The sequence below is a fragment of the Pagrus pagrus genome, assembly GCF_965226575.1.
Source record: "Pagrus pagrus genome assembly, chromosome: 10".
NCBI classification, from domain to species: Eukaryota; Metazoa; Chordata; class Actinopteri; order Spariformes; family Sparidae; genus Pagrus; species Pagrus pagrus.
This window is the reverse complement of record NC_140194.1, coordinates 13545393-13562831: the sequence shown is the minus strand read 5'-3', so window position 1 is coordinate 13562831 and position 17439 is coordinate 13545393. Positions and strand designations below refer to the sequence as shown.

The window sequence follows — 17439 nt, the reverse complement described above, 5'->3', positions numbered from 1 at the left end:
ATCCTGGTTTGCACAGGTGATGAATTAATACCTCACACTGGCACACTGACAGCTTCTGATTATATGCATGATCAGGCCTGTCGGCCACTTTTCGATCTTGGCGCTGCTGTAGTTAAAAGTGTTCTGCGAGTGTCTTCCTCCAGAAGTATTATTATTGGTTCGGTTCTACATGATATCGACTTTTATTTCCTTATTAATATATTTCCTTTTATGGAAACATTGTTTGCTGTGTATCTGACGGAAAAGCCCTTTAGCATTTATCTCACCCTCTTGTTGTCGAAACCATTCAAATCTATCACATCTTTATAGTTATTGCCTCCCCCTTCTTTTAATTGTAAAAGATTGTGTAATGCCATCACTTGATGGCACTGTTGCACTGTATACATACGCCACTTGATTTCAGCATAAAGTTTATTAAAGGGGCACCGTTTAGTTTTGGAGTAGAAATTCAAACTCAGAATTTTAATATGTACAACATTAATGAGATAATAATACAAACGCAAAGATTTATTTTTTCCATAAGTGAATAAACAAGCTGTTCTCAGAACACTGTTTGAACTTAGAAAGGTGGCAGGGTCAGCCATATATAAACAAAGTAAAAGAGTATGAAACTGTGGTGTCCTTTAAGGTCAGTTTGTTCTTGTATTAAATTTAAGATTACTACATTTATTCTTGTCACTTTGCATTGATCGGTGATTTTTATACAAAACACGACAACACTGTAAAACAGTTGCCGAAGGAGTATTCACATCCTTTACTTAAGTAAAAGTACCAGACTACAAAAAACAATCCCGCGTGTAAACCTTTACTTTAAGGTACAATAAGTATTACTAGCAAAATATAGCCTACTTTAAATACTTTAAAAGTTAATATGCAGAATGGCCCATTTTATGATTGTTAAATGTATTTTTTATGATTATTGATCAATCAATCAATCAATCAATATATTATGCAGCATTTAAATGGTGTATTAAGAAAATATTGATTAAAATATATATAATTTTACAACGCTTTTAATTAAAAAAAGAAAATTATGTGAAACCTCAAAATTATTGCAAAATGTATATTTTTTATTGTTGAAAATGGCAACACAGTACATTTATTAACATTCTCCTTTTCTCAGAATGTACAAAATCCTGATAATTTGGTTAAATCCAAAGATTGCAAAAAATTAAAGAAATGAAGTCAGCTGGAAAATTCTGTACATGGAATCATGTCTGAGCTGAATGGTGTTACTGTATCAGTAGTAAAGGTGAGTTTGTCCAAACTTTTGCTTCCTTTTTTGACTTACAGAGGGATCCAAAAGTAAGCATAACACATTTAAAATGACATAACAATGAAAAAATAAAGCTGCATAATTACTTTTAACTTAGTTCTTTTAACAAAACAATTCAACATTCATGCAAAACGATGTACCTGGAAACTGTCAAAAATAATACAGCGAGTAAATGACAGCAAAGTCAGATTCCTACTTTTCTCCTCTTTGAACGGAAACAATGGATTCAGTCAACTTATTCAAATGATGGTGGTGTGCACATGAACATAAAAAGAAATGACGCCATCATTTTCAACCAGTAAAAGACATAAAATATGGAAGGGAAAACAGGTCAAGGCACTGTGGCACTGAGGCAGACATCGATTTGACAGTTAATGATTCACTCTTGATAACGAGCGCAAAAAGACAGCCAGTTATGAAGAGTAACTGCAGTCTGAACAACTTGAGGTGAGGGATGATGCTCTAAATATAAATTTGTGAAAACAAACTTCATCGTCTGCCGAATAATACAATTTAAATTATTATTATTTTTTTTCATCCCATGTTATGGTCCAAGTGGTCAAAGTGAAGGAGTTGGAAAGTCACTTCTCTGTCAGATCTCTCATTGTTTTTTCCCCATCCCTTGGCTGATATGTTGTAGCCACTCCTTCAACATCTGAAAGCTTGGTCGAGCAGCAGGATCCAGGTTCCAGCACTGTTTCATGATGTTATACACCACTTCAGGACAGCCGTCTGGACAGTCCATCTTGTATCCCTTCTCCACCCGTGGCACAACGTCTTTTAATGGCTTTAGAAAGGAAAAGACAAAGTTGTTGGGCGAAAAACATCACTTATTTTTTTTATAGGTTATTACTACGTGAAGGACGATTTGATGCAAGAAATGTGCATGGTAAATGACCCAGTATATACAGTACTTCTTCTTCATCAAAAAAATCTGCTTTTTAAATTTTTTGATTACTGCAACAGTCTATACTGTCAATTTATTGCAGATTAATCTCTTTCTCAAGTCAAAGATCCTAGTACGTGGATGATATTTTCTGTATTATGTATTTCTAGATATTTGTACTTACAATTCTCGGGTAAGGCACTCGGCCAAAAGAGTAAATCTCCCAAAGCAAAATCCCATAGCTCCAAACGTCTGATTTGGTGGAAAATTTCTATGGATTAATAGAAAAACATACGTGAGTTTCAATCAATCAGTTTCAATTTAATCAGGAGGTTAAGTAAACTACTCAACATGGTAACGTTCCTTGTAAACAAAAGTGTACCTTTTCTCTGAGGGCCTCTGGTGATGTCCACTTCACAGGCAGCTTAGCAGTATCCTGAGTGGAGGAGGCCTCCTTGGTCAGACCGAAGTCACTCACTTTGGCTATGTTGTCATCTGACACAAGTACGTTGCGGGCTGCCAAGTCTCGGTGGACAAAGTTATTGACTTCCAGGTACTCCATGGCTTCACAGACGTCTCTGTGAACGTACAAGGAAGGAAAGTTCATACGTGAAGGACAGTTTACTCTCAGTCTCAGGGTCATATTTCCAGATAGCCCAACAAAAAATGGACAATCCTAAAGGGAAGACTCGGATGTTTCCTTACAAATAAACTTGGTTTCATTTACAGTTAGTGTTTCTCATCTACAGTGTGTCAGACCTGGCACACAAGCTACGGTCTACCTTTTATACAGCATAAATGTAGATATTTTAGACAATCACAATCACACTCACAGTGTAAAATTAAGGAGAGCATCTCCACCGAGTACTGTCCGACCTCTGGAACGTAAGTAGTCAACCAAACATCCCTGAAAGAAACAAACAAACATGTGACATCTTTCTTACAGTGCTCCGGAGGTTGACAAATGATCAGACAGTGTGCCACCTACCTTGGCCATGTACTCAGTAACTATAAACAGACTCCCGTTCTCCTCTACGATCACCCCCAGCAGCTGCACCAGGTTATCGTGCCGTAGTTGCCTGAGGAAGGCGAGGACACACACAGGCATGCCGTTTGGTTTACAAGTTAACTTGTTTATTCACGTTTCTGAAAGAACACAAACATGTAATTTTCCTTACGTCATGACAGAAGCCTCTGCAATAAAGGCCTGTGCGGTGGCATCATTTTTTATGCACTTCACTGCCACTTTAGTCCCTCTGTAGTCGCCCACCATGACATCTGGAATGAACACACACAATAATGAACTGTTCATGATCAGTAAAGCCACATTTTTATGACCCCGAGCTGACCAAAAATAGACATGGATTTGTCAGGAAAAACACATTAATGGTTACTTTGTGTGAGGATGAATAACAGCTGGCCCTGTTGAGATTCTGTTTACTCATATTTAACAGTATCTACCTTTATCTCCCCTTCTTCCTCATACTAAAACAACACAAACCTTCATTTAAAACCAAGTAGGTCAACCCAGTCATGCTCATCTCTGCCTCATGTATGCAATAAAATAAAATTAGCCAGGTCATATATGTCAACCTGAAGCCACTTGCCTCCAAACTCTCCTTTTCCAATAACCTGTTGCAGTGTGAGGTCCCTTCTGTTCATCGACCAGCCACCTGTTGGACATTCAAAGAGGAAACATCATGCAGCTGAAACACAACAGGCCCGACATGCTTCTCATACACAAAAAGGCTACAATGATGTGGATGAATTGATTGTAAAGAAGTGACAAACTGAGACTTACTCCTGGAAAACTCATCCTGAGCGGCCACTGTCCCCTCCTCCAGCTTTGGCTTCATTAGTCTGGTGCACAGGCCGTCTGCATCTTTGGTGTAGTGCTGCAAACAACGTAAATGTGATAAAAAAACATGGAAATAAAGTGTAAACACCAGCATTACACCAAACCTCAATGATTTTTTTTTTTTTTTTTGGGGGGGGGGGGGGCTTTAATAAAGGTTTTAATTGAATTCAAACGTCGAGCCTTCAGGATTTTAGGAGATATGGGGGCAGATATGGAATACAATATTCATAATAATGTTTTCATTAGAGTATAATCACCTGAAAGTAAGAATCATTAATCTTCTATATCTACAAAGAGTGTCGGTCAGAGTCTGCCAGGTTGCACCGCCATGTTTCTACAGTAGCCCAGAACAGACAAACCAAACACTGGCTCTAGAGAGGGCCTTTTCATGTTTTCAGCCAGGGGAGGTGAGACAAGTGTCAGTTGCAATCCGCGACTTCACTGCTAGGTACCACTAAATCTGACACATTGGTCTTTTAAAGGATCCCCAGACGTTGTTTGTTGCCTTCAAAAAAAATTGTACTAGAGCACAGGAACACGCCATCGGATGAGTAAGGTTTGTCTAGAGTGGCTGGACTGGGATAATAATTTAATTATTAAATCAGTCCGGGTCAATCTCCACATTCATTCAGTCCATTTACAACAGACAAAAACATCCAAAAATAGTTTTAACAGCCGAGTATCTCCAGTTTCAAGAGTCGGTACACTGCGCTTCCTACCCTGACAGAACAGGAGTAAGCATTGTCATTTTTGTGCACTTTTGGAGGCTTTTTTTTTGCAGATGGCATTTCCTCAGAGCTCTGACGGGAATTATGTTTATCATCATGTACCTCTGATATCTCTGAGTAACTGAACAGAAGACAGGTCTTTATTTTCCAGATTATTTCCATGCATAGGCTTTTCCTACATATCAAACTTAAACAAGTTTTTTAAAATATATAATCAACCAGAGAAAAGGTCTTTGTGATGTGAGGGCGGCCCTGCTTGTCTGTCTTGGTGGGTTTTTTTAAGACCAACCACGTCACTTGCTTGTAAAGATATCTGTAATTTTACAGCATTTAGCATCAGTTTCCTTTAAGGCTCTCGTTCTTTAAATGCACTCTCAGCTCCACCTTTTCTCTTTCACACGTCCTCTCTCCTTGAACAACCCTTTATTTCCCTCTCCTCTTTTGATTTTCTGTTGTTTTTGTCAGCTTGTGCAGCTTTTCACCGTGTTAACTAGTTGATCTAAATTGTTCTGTCGTCTGTTTGTTATTTTATGGAAGACTTAACAGCTGTACCAACTGTCTGAACACTAACAGCCCTCCATTATAAAACAGATCTGAAAAAAAAACAGCATTTCTGTTTAGAAGCAGTAAAACTCAGCAAGCAGTGCTCCACAATGACCAATAGAGGGCTGTAGAGTCAAATTAGCAACAGATATAAAGAACGACTAGGTTTTACCTTAAATAGTTCATACTGAACTCACTCATACTCCTCTTTTTTACTGTGTAGTACACAAAGTATGCTTCTGTTCAAAATAATCATGTTACACAGGAAAATGAGTCATTTTAAGAGTAAAAAGGCCTTTTTTAAGGTAAGAATCTGAACCTCAGCATAGTGTTCACTGTTCCTCTTTGACACTTCCTGTTCATTATTTGTTCCAGGAACTGTCTGTGGTCTATGTGGTCGTACAGAGACGCGGGGACTCTATAACAGGAAAATACAACATACATACAGTAGAAGAAAGCCCTATATAGCAGCAGAGGTAACACCAGAAACGCCTCTTTTTATTTATAAAAACAAACCCTAATTTTATGTCTCACCTCAACCAGCTGCATGAGGTTTTCAAAGTACATCTCATCATCAATTGTGAGCTTGCCGTTGTGGTAGATGATACGGTAGTGCTCCACCTTGCCATCGCAGCTCACACACAGGGTGTAGTCGCCGGGGAAGTTAGTGCTCTCTCGCACCAAGTACAGGCCGGTTTCTGGAGGGTGAAGCAGCAGCTCTGCTTGGTCCCGTGTTATCTTCCCATGAAACCATCTGGGAGTGGAAGAACCAGAGAGTTATCAATGTGGATCTAATGAATGATCACAATAAAACCTACCTTCATGAAGTTTATAATGTTTGTTTTTTTGTTAAAATTGTTTTACAGAGGTTTTGATTCAATTTTGTAATAATGTTGGCTGTTAAATTGCTGCAATACACTGAAACATGTTTCTAATATGTTGCCCGTTCCATTTTAATCAATGAGGCTGGGCTAAATATTAAAATTACCAGTCTGTATAATGCAGTACAGTTCAACAGTACTTTCCTTTAAGTTGGATCGACACTTTTTTTAAACCGTTCAGCAGAAAAATTGAAGGTAGAGTTTATAGCAGGATTGTTGTATAAGACATACTGTGTTTGTTTAAGCCAGTTCTGCCTAATAAACTGGCGACTGAGAGTCCCCTTCTCTCATTTGGTTTAATTTTTCATTTTCATATTTCACTCGTCACGTTAATGTTTTCACGCCGTAACACACTTTGTTTTAAAAAAGAACATGTAATTCGAGCTGTTATTACACATACACTCACTTCTAATACATTTTGAGGAGGAGGAGACAGCAGTAATCTTAACATCTTCCTACCTTTTCTATTTTTCGTACGTTTGAGTCTGGATTTTTGCCCGATTATTGTCAGAATTCATGTTTTCTGCACAGACTTTGTGGGTTTTGGTGTAATCAATTACTGGCTTTTGATTAAATGTATGATGTTCTCTATTCACTCTACAGCTGTGTAGTGATTACTAACCTCTATTCTGTGAACTTAATACTTTTTTTGTATTTTTTCCTATTACACACGATCTGATAATTGCTTTTAAATTGGGTAGTTGAAGAGATTTCAGCTTAATAACATGTTTGGTCATAGGTTTTCTTTTATGTCGTGCTAGTATCTGAGCTGATTGTTCTGTGCATGTATGTAAATATGCCAGATTAGTATAACCTGATTGAATAACTGTTGAATAAATTCACCATAATTGTTGACAGTTTGCAGGAGATGATTTTTTTTGTTTTGAACAGGTTGTCTTGTTAGTCAAAAGTCCTGGAATCACGAGTCAATAATCAGCTGAAGATGTTATTTTACATCCTCCACATCAGTCTGATTTAATTCCCATTGTTACACCATCTCAATTTATTTAACAATTTAGACAACAGACACACAGTACCTTTATATTATTTGGTTTATCAAAAGCCTTTGATACAGTTGGTCTTGCCTTTATTTTTACAAAGTATATCCTCTGTTGGCATTTGAAAGTAATCCTCTAACTGTTATAAGAGCAATTAATCAGACTGACAGCAGTGTCAAAGCAGGTAAGCCCCCAGGTTAATAAGGAAATACTGCTGGGATTCATTTTGGACCATCATTGCTGACTACTTTCCATTAGCCTTTGAGAAATGTTCCCCTTTTATTATTTAAAACACTTCATAACGTTATTATTAACCTTCAAAGGGCCTTTAATGCAAATTAAACAAATACTGTTCTGGAGATTACAGTGATTTGCATAAAGACGGTCACAGACTGTACAGTAGGGTCATTTGCGTCTGGCTCCATGAGAAAGTTGCATTTAAATATCACACAGAAGATCTTGTTGGAAAGCTGAGACAACAGTGTGACGCACTGAGAAGCAGTTTCCCTTTCTGTAATACTTTACACACATAATGCCTTTTCCCCTGATTTAGGGTCAGTACTGTGTAGTTTAGGCTAAGGTTAGCTCAAGTAGGGCTGTTTCGTCTTTCTGATGGCTATATTCAGACAGATCACGTTTTAAAGGTAGGTCTGTCTTCTGTCATCTGTCATTCGAGACAATTTCGTGATCAACTGTTCTATAATAAACCATCAGACATTCACACACGTGCACAAGCATGCACACGGAAAGCCCATGTGGACAAATGAGGATATTTTTTAGATTACTTCAGTGTGAGATACAAAAGAAACAACAGGAAACAGTGCAGAGCTGGAAACAGACACAAGTGCACTGCAATTACAACAGAACCCGACCCAGCTGTGGTCTCCATTCACATAACTACAGCGTCACTGCATCGACAAATAGGCCATCTGCCCACAGCAGCCACAAAGCCATAGCAAGAGGGCAAAGTCGAGCTATTTTAGCCATCGCTGCAGACAACGCATAAAGCTGGTGTCGTGGAAACCTTTGAGATATAGACACCAGATACAGAAAACCTAAACCTGGTTACTTTGAAAGTGAAAGATTACATCCGGCATTGGATGTAAAAACACGATGATAATCTGTGTACTCACGGCATTAGACTCAGCTTGCCTTCAGTTCTCACACCTTCTCTTTTCTGAACGTAGTTGGCTGGAATTGTTCCCTCGCAACCTGAAGCATTTTTAGCTTTGTACCAGTTTGGATCCTGAAACACAAAATGTCAGAAATTGTAGAACTCTTTCATATCTACAGACAGTAAGTGTCATTGTCAAATTCACATATCAAAAGCATAACTCAGCATAAGTCAGAACTGCAGCCCATGAAAACGTTACCTTTGTGACTATGATAATAGTCAACACATCTCCTTTGTTAAATGGCAGGTCCTGTTCTGATGTGCCCTTGAAATTGTACCTGGCCACACACTCTGTGCCCTGTGGCCATGGAGTCTACGGGAACATGGACAGATCACTAATTAGTAAACACATTTTTAGCCAGTTACTCACCGGACATGTCTTGCTGTCTGTCTGAATTTTGACATACACCACTGTAGACAGCCCAATAAACAGAATGAAGTTGCTGCAGTGCAAACCATTTATTACATTACATTAATTTTCTATTGATTTTTCACTTTTTCATTGTTTTCACATATTTAAAAATAATATTCTAATAGTTTTCAGTTGCAGTTCGGTTAGGTTTAGGCAACATAACTACCTGGTTAGGTTTAGGCAACAAAACTACATTGTTAGGTTTAGGCAACAAAACTACATTGTTAGGTGTAGACAACAAAATTTAATTGTTAGGTTTAGTCAACAAAAATAAAATTGTTAGGTTTAGACAACAAAACTAAATTGTTAGATGTAGGTCATAAACTACTTTCTAAGGTTTAGACAACAAAACTACATTGTTAGGTTTAGACAGCAAAAATAAAGTGTTAGGTTTAGGCAACAAAACTAAATCGTTAGGTTTAGACAACAAAACTACCTGGTTAGAGTTAGGAATAGATCATGTTTGTACTGAAATAATCAATGTTCACTTTTAGTTTCACACAAAAAATAAAAAATCATCTCTGTTTAAAGGTTGTAGAGACGAGACAATGCAAGTGTCGACAGAGCGCATGCAGCATACAACACTGTCGCAGGACAAAAGGCCACACCCGGGCGTAATACCACATTTTTGGGGAGTCCCCTTCTGTTACAGGTACAGATGACAATCAATCTTCCTGACACAAATGACAGCATAGCTTATTATATAACTCTGACTATCTGCCACTGTGTTATTGATTTGAAGAATATCATCTTTGTCTGGATGTCTGACTATGCTAAGGGAATGAAACCCCTTTATATGTATATCTGAAACTCTGAGCTAGCACAGGGTCATCTAGTGGTTAATACTCGATAAATTTGGCCAGTCCAAAGCATTCACAAAGTTACAATAAAGTTCCCATTCTGTTTTCTGCCAAAACATTTTATTTATCAAGATGTCAGGACTTTTTCCAGCTGTGTTTGTGGTGACAAAAACAGGTATTTAAGGCAAAAACATGATCTTTTCCTAACCCCTAAAAAGGTGTTTTTTGTGCTTAAACCTAACCAGACATCAATCAATGTGTTGTCAAAACATAAAAGTAAAAATTCAAATGTAAAAAAATATTTATCGTTTTTAAATTATACATGGTTTGCAGAAACATACAATGCCAACATATACTGCCGACTGGGTTTTTGTACTCTAGAGGCCTATCTCACCTGGACCTCTGTCATGTTGAGGCGGTTCAATCCTCTCACAGGAGATGCTTTCTAGCTGCTATCATTAGAGCTGGTAACCACACACATCAACAGTACCTATAAAGAGAAACAGAATTTGATCAGTATTTACGCCCCTGCTTCAGAGATAATTCACTTCGCCACAAGCTTTCTCAGGAACACGGTGAATTTGTGGTTTTGCAGTGGGGGCTTGTTAATTCAGAGTGAACAAGTCAGAAGGCTCTACAGTGGTGTCTGATCAGACAGTGTCGGTAAAAATAACTCGCTGATACAGAAAGCAGAACTCACAAGTCGTCTTTTTTTAAATCACACTTTCACAACTAGGGCAGAATGTTTCCATGACGCAGGAAAACAGCATGTGCATAAAGACCGCGTTTCTGTGCTGATGGAACAATAACACAATTTAAAAACCTAGAAATACACTATGACATTTATTTCTTATCTTGTGAATAAAACGCCTAAAACTTGATCAACTTTGTACTTTATTTTCTATATGGTAACCTGACCAAAAATAGACACACTCTCCAGCTAAGCCTCAATGACTAGGTCTAGTAGGAATCAAGATAACTCTTCAATGCTGGAATGCACACTTGTGGTGAGATCTGACCAGGCCTGAGCGACTCATCCAGCCCGGCATTTCTTTACGTCAATAAAGCAGCCACTGTGACAGTAACCGTAGGCCTGAGTCACCCAGGGCAGTTTTACCATCATACATGCACAACAAATTACAGCAGAGGTGTTATAGTGAAATGATGGCCTGTGGATTAACTCATGTCTCTCCTCCCCCCAAAACCCCACTTCCTGTCTTCCTGTATCAGTTCCCATGGAGAAGCCCAGGGCTCAATGGTCAAAGCTCAGGGAAAATCCTGGCTCAGATAGATCTGTCACTTTACATTAGGTCACATCCTCTGAAATGTCCATTACTATGACATCCACTTCCTGTAGGAGAGCCCAGATTTAGTAACTCCAACATTAGGGTGGGGTTTCCAGAAACATGAATAATACAACACATACACTGCGGATATCACTCTATACTTTTAAAAATATGTTACTTCCTTTAAAACACATTCTAACATGTCCTCTGTGTCACATATATAAATTTAAAGCCAGTCTCTTCACAGACATTAAGTGTGAGACTAAAAACTGTCGAGTCCCAGCGAGGACTGTCATCATCAGTATGATGAGGATGTGGCGGAGGTCGTCCCCAATGGAGTGCTGCAGCTGTCATTCTGTATCGAGGGACAAAACGATCTGGACACATTTCCCACGCCCATCAACCCGGAGAGGATACCCCAGTTTTGCCTCGTGTCATCCTAGCCCATCTTTCCTATGTTACACTTTGAGATTTCACACTGTGCAGAAGGCCATAACAGGAAGCGAGTCTACGGGTATGCAAGCAGTTCTCTGAGGCGGTAATTCTCATTGTGAAGAAAACCAAACTAATTTCTCCAGGCGATCTCATCACAGGTTTAACATGACTGTTAGAGGGGCTGCGTGATACGGTAAAAGAAAATCAGATTGTGATCATTTTGACAGATATTACGATTGCAATATGATTCATGATTACTGGAAATTGAAACTTTTGTATCAAGATTTTCATTTTCACAGAAAAAAACGATAAATATCATGATGTTGACATTTGTTGGGGTCTGTACCAAACACACGTTTTCTTACATCTGTAGAACAAGATTTGTAGACTGGGGCATGTTCGCAGCACTATAGCACTTCCTTATAATGTTGTTCTGTCGCACAGTTTATCAAACAACTTCTGCAATTTGAATGTTGCAGTTGGCCATATCGCGATTTTGAGAGCAGTTAGATTAATTGTGTAGCTCTACATGTACATTTAGTCAAGAACTGTAGTTGAAGGTGCAATGTGTAAGAATTTTAGTTGAAAACTAAAAACTAACTAAAATTTGCAACAAAATGTGAATAACTTTTCTGACGTTATGACATGTATCGTATTGTGTTGCAAAGACAGAAGTTAACACGCTAACCAGCTAGCCCCAGCCAGTTCAGGTCTTAACACAAACACTCCCCCACTCCAGACTGCTAGCTGTGTGGCTAACTGAGCTAACTACCAAAGGGCAGCTACAGTTAGCAGCAGTTAGCGATTACTCTAGGGTTATGCTTCCCTTAGATGTTACTGCATCAATAATAAGAAATAATGGTTTAAATATATATTAACTACAGAGCCCATTTAGTTATGACGTGAGTACTTTTACAATAGATAGTATAATTATGATACATGAACTTTGAGTAAAGAATTTAACTTGTAACTGAGTATTTTTAAATTGTGGTATTGCTACTCTTTTTCACTGGTTCGTTTTATCTTACAGTTATAGCCTACTTCTCCTACCACTAATAAAAAAGTCAGAGAATGACAGAAGTTTACAACGACAATGAGCACAAAATTACATTGTGAACTAATCAACAGTTGTTGAGACATTTCACTCTCAATCACTAATACCAACCAGCTGGTGGCATTACAGGTAGTTCAGGGGATCACCAAAGTCAGAGTGATTCATCCTTTGTGGACCATGAACGTCGGTACAAAATGTCATGACGGTCCATCCAACAGTTTTTGAGATATGTCAATCGGGACCAAAGCCTTGGTCATCCCTAAAGCCCTCATCTAATGTAGGTGAGGAATCCAATCTTCAAACAAAACCTCAGTATAAGTTATAACTTGAAGAAGGAAGTCATGCACATGATGCTCTGAACAGCAAAGCTATATATGTCAATTGCAACAGAATATGTCTGGGCAAAGTTCTCAGTGAAGGAGCAAAGTGATCTCACCGAGTGAGGAATGGATCGTCGGAGCCAAGGCTGACACACAACAGCACTTAATAATTCGTCTGTTTTGGGACAGTGAATGCATCTCAGCAGCAGGCCACCAGCAGCCGAGTGAATGGGACAGAAGTCAGTCTGTCATGGTGTCACATTGCCATTTCCAGAGAGCTCTACATGGAACCACAGCTTGCTCATTTCAAGAAGCGGACAAGGCGGTCATTGTGAGTCGGTCAATTTTCGACTGACCCCTGTCTCATTGAGAGGTCCATCATCATCAGTCTGTCCAGTGAGTAGCTTTAAGGGAAGCAATGCTTCATTTCTGCAAGTCTGGAGATATGACTTCATATTTGATTCTGCAGTTACAATCAACATGTGTCTACTGCTCTGTTATTATCAAGAGAATTTAAATACATATAGCGGCTAAATCAGTGAATTCATATATCAGATTTTGAGATGCTGTCTGCGACAAGACAAGCAATGCATGACATAATGTAGTGAAAACAACAGGAAACCGGCAAACTCAGTGACAGACTGAATCTGAACGTTTTCAAGAAAGGGCACAAACTTGCACTGTGTTTAACAAGTAATAGATAAAACGAGTGAGAGGTGACACATCTTTTCAAACAGAGCACATATAGCTTTTACTGTCCAAGTTTGCATATTCTTAGCATCCATAACAATCCTATTGTTCAAACCAAACCGGTTAATCAACATTTGACTCTTGTCTTATGCAAGTCAGTCGCAGTCTAGCCTGTACAAATCAGCGCTAGCCTGACTGCACGAAGCAAGACAGGACAGGAATGTAAGACATATCTTCTTTGGCCTTCTTTGAATCTGCCACTCCCTCGTCTCTCGGAAGACAAAACCTGAGGTGAAAATGCTGAATTTGCAAGGTGCTGCAAGAGCTGCTATGATACTAGAGGAAAGTGAGAAGGGCTGGAGGTCAGGATCACGCACTAGTGTTTGAAATGTTGAGAGAAGTAACAAAGCACATTTACTAGTACAAGTGCATTTTTGAGGTATTTTTTAGAGCCCGACTGATATCTGTGGGCTGATATTATTAGCTGATATTGGCCAACCACAGATATTTTGGTACCAGCCCCAAAAATTATTTGTCGGGCTCTACTACTTGTAATAACCTCAGTATTTTCTATTTTATGCTACTTTATACTCCTATTCCACTACATTTAAGAGGGAAATATTATACTTTTTACTCCTCTACATTCATTTGACAGCTAAAGTTACTAGTTACATAATGAAAAAATAATGATAAAATAAATTGTTAGAAATTAAATCAGCAGCTTAAATTCTCTACGACTTGTGACACCTTTACAAAAACCAGCATCTGCGTGGGGCTCGTCACATGTTAGTGTTGTTCCATCGAAGTGACATTTTCCCAGCAAAGATTAAAGATAAGGCCACAAAATGTTGTGCATCAGAACTTTCTACTTTTTGCTTTTCTTCTTTCATTCTGCAGTAATCATCTCACATCATCTCAGATTTATCTTGTGACCTTTTGAAGAGGTCTAACCCCACAGGTTAGCAATCACTGGATAAAGTAGTTACAACAAGCTCCTCTGTGACATCATGATGTAGCTTACAGATTCATGCATCGGTACCATCAATCTAACAAGTAATAATCTCTAATCAGTCACAGAGGCGATTTATCTATGTGCATTTTACAGATAATACCTCTGTGCTTTTACGCAAGTGGGAATTGGAATGCAGGTATTTTACTTGTAGTTAAGTTTTCTCACATTAATGCACTGCTAATTTGACTTAAAGGATAAGTTAACCCAAAATAAAAATTCAGTCAGCCCCCCGCAGATGGAAAGGCAAGGACAAGTTTCGTAGTCCACAGAAGATTTCTGGTTCTTCACAGCAAAACAGTGTTATAGCATTCTCCTGAAACACTGAATTAGATGGGGACTTGTTTTAAACGCAAAAAACAAATATCAAAAAGAAACAAAATAAAGAAATAAAATGGCTCCATACAGTTTGCAGCGTAATCCAAGTCTCTGGAGGCCCAGAGATCTCAAACTGATTTGAAAAGAGGTTATTTTAACCCTTTGTTAAGCCAGAATCTTTATCGTAGCCACTGAGTTTAAAGGATTCGCGCTCACTCCGTCTGAATTGGGTGCGCAAGCTTGACTGCACGTCCAAGGCGTAAACAATATCTTTTCAAATTAATTTAGCTGTATGGAGCCGTTTTATGTTTTTTATTCAGGTGGGGGGTTTTTTTTTGTCCCGATCGACTTCAGTTGTCTGTGTTCGCTGTGAAGCTAGAGGTTTTGTGGACTACGAAACTTCACCCGACTTTTCATCAGCATGAGGTTGAGCAGATAACGACAGAATTTTCATTTTTGGGTGAACTTATCCTTGAAGGATTTACTTGCTCTACTGGATATCCTGTTGTAAGAACATCTCATTGAGCATCATGCCTGTGTTATTTTGAGCTGTGCGCATCCCTCTTCTATGTGCAGCAGGGGGCCGGGGCAAACTGCCCTTCATCCTGACCCTCCAGCCTCAGGATGCTCTGCTGCTGCTTTGATGCTGCTGCCCTGTTATCATCCCCATTACAGCAGCGAGGAAGCAGCCAAGTGCAGAGAGAGGAGAACAATGATTTCTGTCCATGTCCACTGAGCTTTTATCTGGCAGATATACAAACCAACACACCCAGCGGTGAGAAATGTACCGAAACAGTTCATTGCCAACAGTTCACCCAGCTGGGTCCGTCAGGCTGCAGATGTTCTTGAGGCGCCTCAGAGGAGGAAATCACCTCTGCCTCCGGGACAACAGCTGGACTCTGGTGCAGCAGCACGGCTCACTGAAACGCCTGTCTGTAGGATGTAAGGGCGGAAGTACTACTCCAGTGATAGGCACTGCAGCACAAGCCGTCATTGTATCACTTTAATGACTGCCAGTTTTGCCTGTGAGGCTCACACACAGTGCATGAAAGCAAATCATATAAACGTAAAGCAGCATCCTGGTCATCGTAAACAAACCTTAACTGTTTCAGAGTAACAGGAAGAGGAAAATCAATGATTGTTAGTCAGGGGAAAGTCCCCCTTAATTTGGCATCAAGAAATAACAGTAAACTTTGCATTTTACTCCTATCCAAAGTTCACCAACATAATAAAGGTGTTAACACTTTGGATAATAAATTATTTTATAAAGTAAACTCATCGAAAAACACCACACAGGGCGAAGTTGCCTTGTTGTGCGGTGGACAGACCGTTTCATGCTCTGCACAGCCTGCAGTGCAATGCTGCTGCTGCTGCTGCTGCAGCCATGCATGACACATTACAGGGTAGCAGATATGCTTTGCTGTGGTTTCAAGTGTTCTCTTCTTCTGGTTTTCACCAGCTTAATCTTTCGTTACAGTTTTGTCACACTCTCAAAGAAGAATCCTCTGTGAGAAAAGGCTTTGAGGCCGTGCAAGCACCAGGCTGGCTTCAGTCTTTTTCAGAAAAGTTGCTGACCTTTGAGGGAATTCCTGCCTCAGCCGGGAAGGCATCACCCTGAAACAGACCCATGTGCTCCTCAGTTCCTCTATCTCACAAGCACTGCTCTCACTGAACTTTTGTTTTCTGTTTGACTATAGTTTTTTTCCCCAAGATCTTGATTTCCTGAGAACGACAGACTAGATGAGAGAAAGCTATATGCACATTTCTGCAAGTGCAGCTTCAAACAAACATCTCACAGGCTATGTGCTCATTATCACTGGAATAGCATTATCTACCATGTTGTGACAGTGCAGTGGGGAGAGCTGCGTGGTGCAACTGCAGCACCCCAGAAGGAAGTAGCAGACGTTTGAAAGAGGAGGATGTAAGGTCATGAAACACATCACATATTCATTTAGTCTGCTTCCATTTTAGTGTAAAACACCTTGAGCTGCATTCACCATATAACAAGAAGTGCAGATAGACGCCTAGTTATTATGCACAGCTCCTAAAACCCCAATGCATCCAGCTGTCAGTCACCAAAACGTATTTCACACCACAAATACATCTACAAGCTCCATTTCAAAATAAAAGTCTTACCTGTTTGCAGGCAAAAAAACGACAGATTTGACTCAATAACAGGTGATTCCTCTACTGCCCGACGTCTGTTCTCATCTGAGCGCCTGCACACGGACTCCCATTCACGAAATAAACAACCGACAGTTTACGTCGAGGCGCAAAAACACATCAAGTCCTGATGAGGAAGTAAAGTCTGTCTCAGGTGACCTACAGTTCAGCAGTCCAGAAGTACCTCACTAAATAGAAACAGCCACGATTGTTGTCGGTGCGTCTCCTGTCAACATCATTTGGAAAACCAGTCTTATTTTAGGATAAAATAAATAACTGTGTGCCCAACTTATCACGTTGCTCTTGACGATCCTTCAGTGGAAAGGGGAAAAAAGCAGAATGGGTCAAAAAATAAAACACGTCACAGCTCAGCTGGATATAAACTGCAGCGATAAAGTAAACGCGATTCAGACAAGTTTGAGTGTACTTCAGACTGCCTCCTCCGCTTTTCCCCGTCAGACGTTGAAGTTTTTTTTTTGCCCCACCTTGATTTTGCATTGCACATGCGCGGTAATGACAAACTAAAAATGGATCACTGGGGTCTATTTGAGTCAAGCCGGTGAAGGAATTTGATCATGAATGTTATAAGAAATAAGTCCACAAAAAAA

At 39.4% G+C, this 17439-nt stretch overlaps 1 protein-coding gene across 1 annotated transcript; it reads right to left on the bottom strand.

The window, feature by feature from the left end:
• Nucleotides 1-1055: 1055 nt before the first annotated feature.
• On the bottom strand, nucleotides 1056-17296 carry LOC311264044 (tyrosine-protein kinase CSK-like). The gene is made up of 13 exons (XM_084364577.1): nucleotides 16805-17296; nucleotides 9951-10046; nucleotides 8544-8657; nucleotides 8304-8416; nucleotides 5826-6045; nucleotides 3964-4057; nucleotides 3770-3835; nucleotides 3341-3440; nucleotides 3151-3241; nucleotides 2996-3069; nucleotides 2545-2740; nucleotides 2347-2433; nucleotides 1056-2063 (listed from the first exon to the last, which is right to left on the bottom strand). The coding sequence occupies exons 2-13, from the start codon at nucleotides 9963-9965 to the stop codon at nucleotides 1878-1880; spliced, it is 1356 nt and encodes a 451-aa protein (XP_084220703.1). The 5' UTR covers nucleotides 9966-10046; nucleotides 16805-17296; the 3' UTR covers nucleotides 1056-1877.
• Nucleotides 17297-17439: the final 143 nt, after the last annotated feature.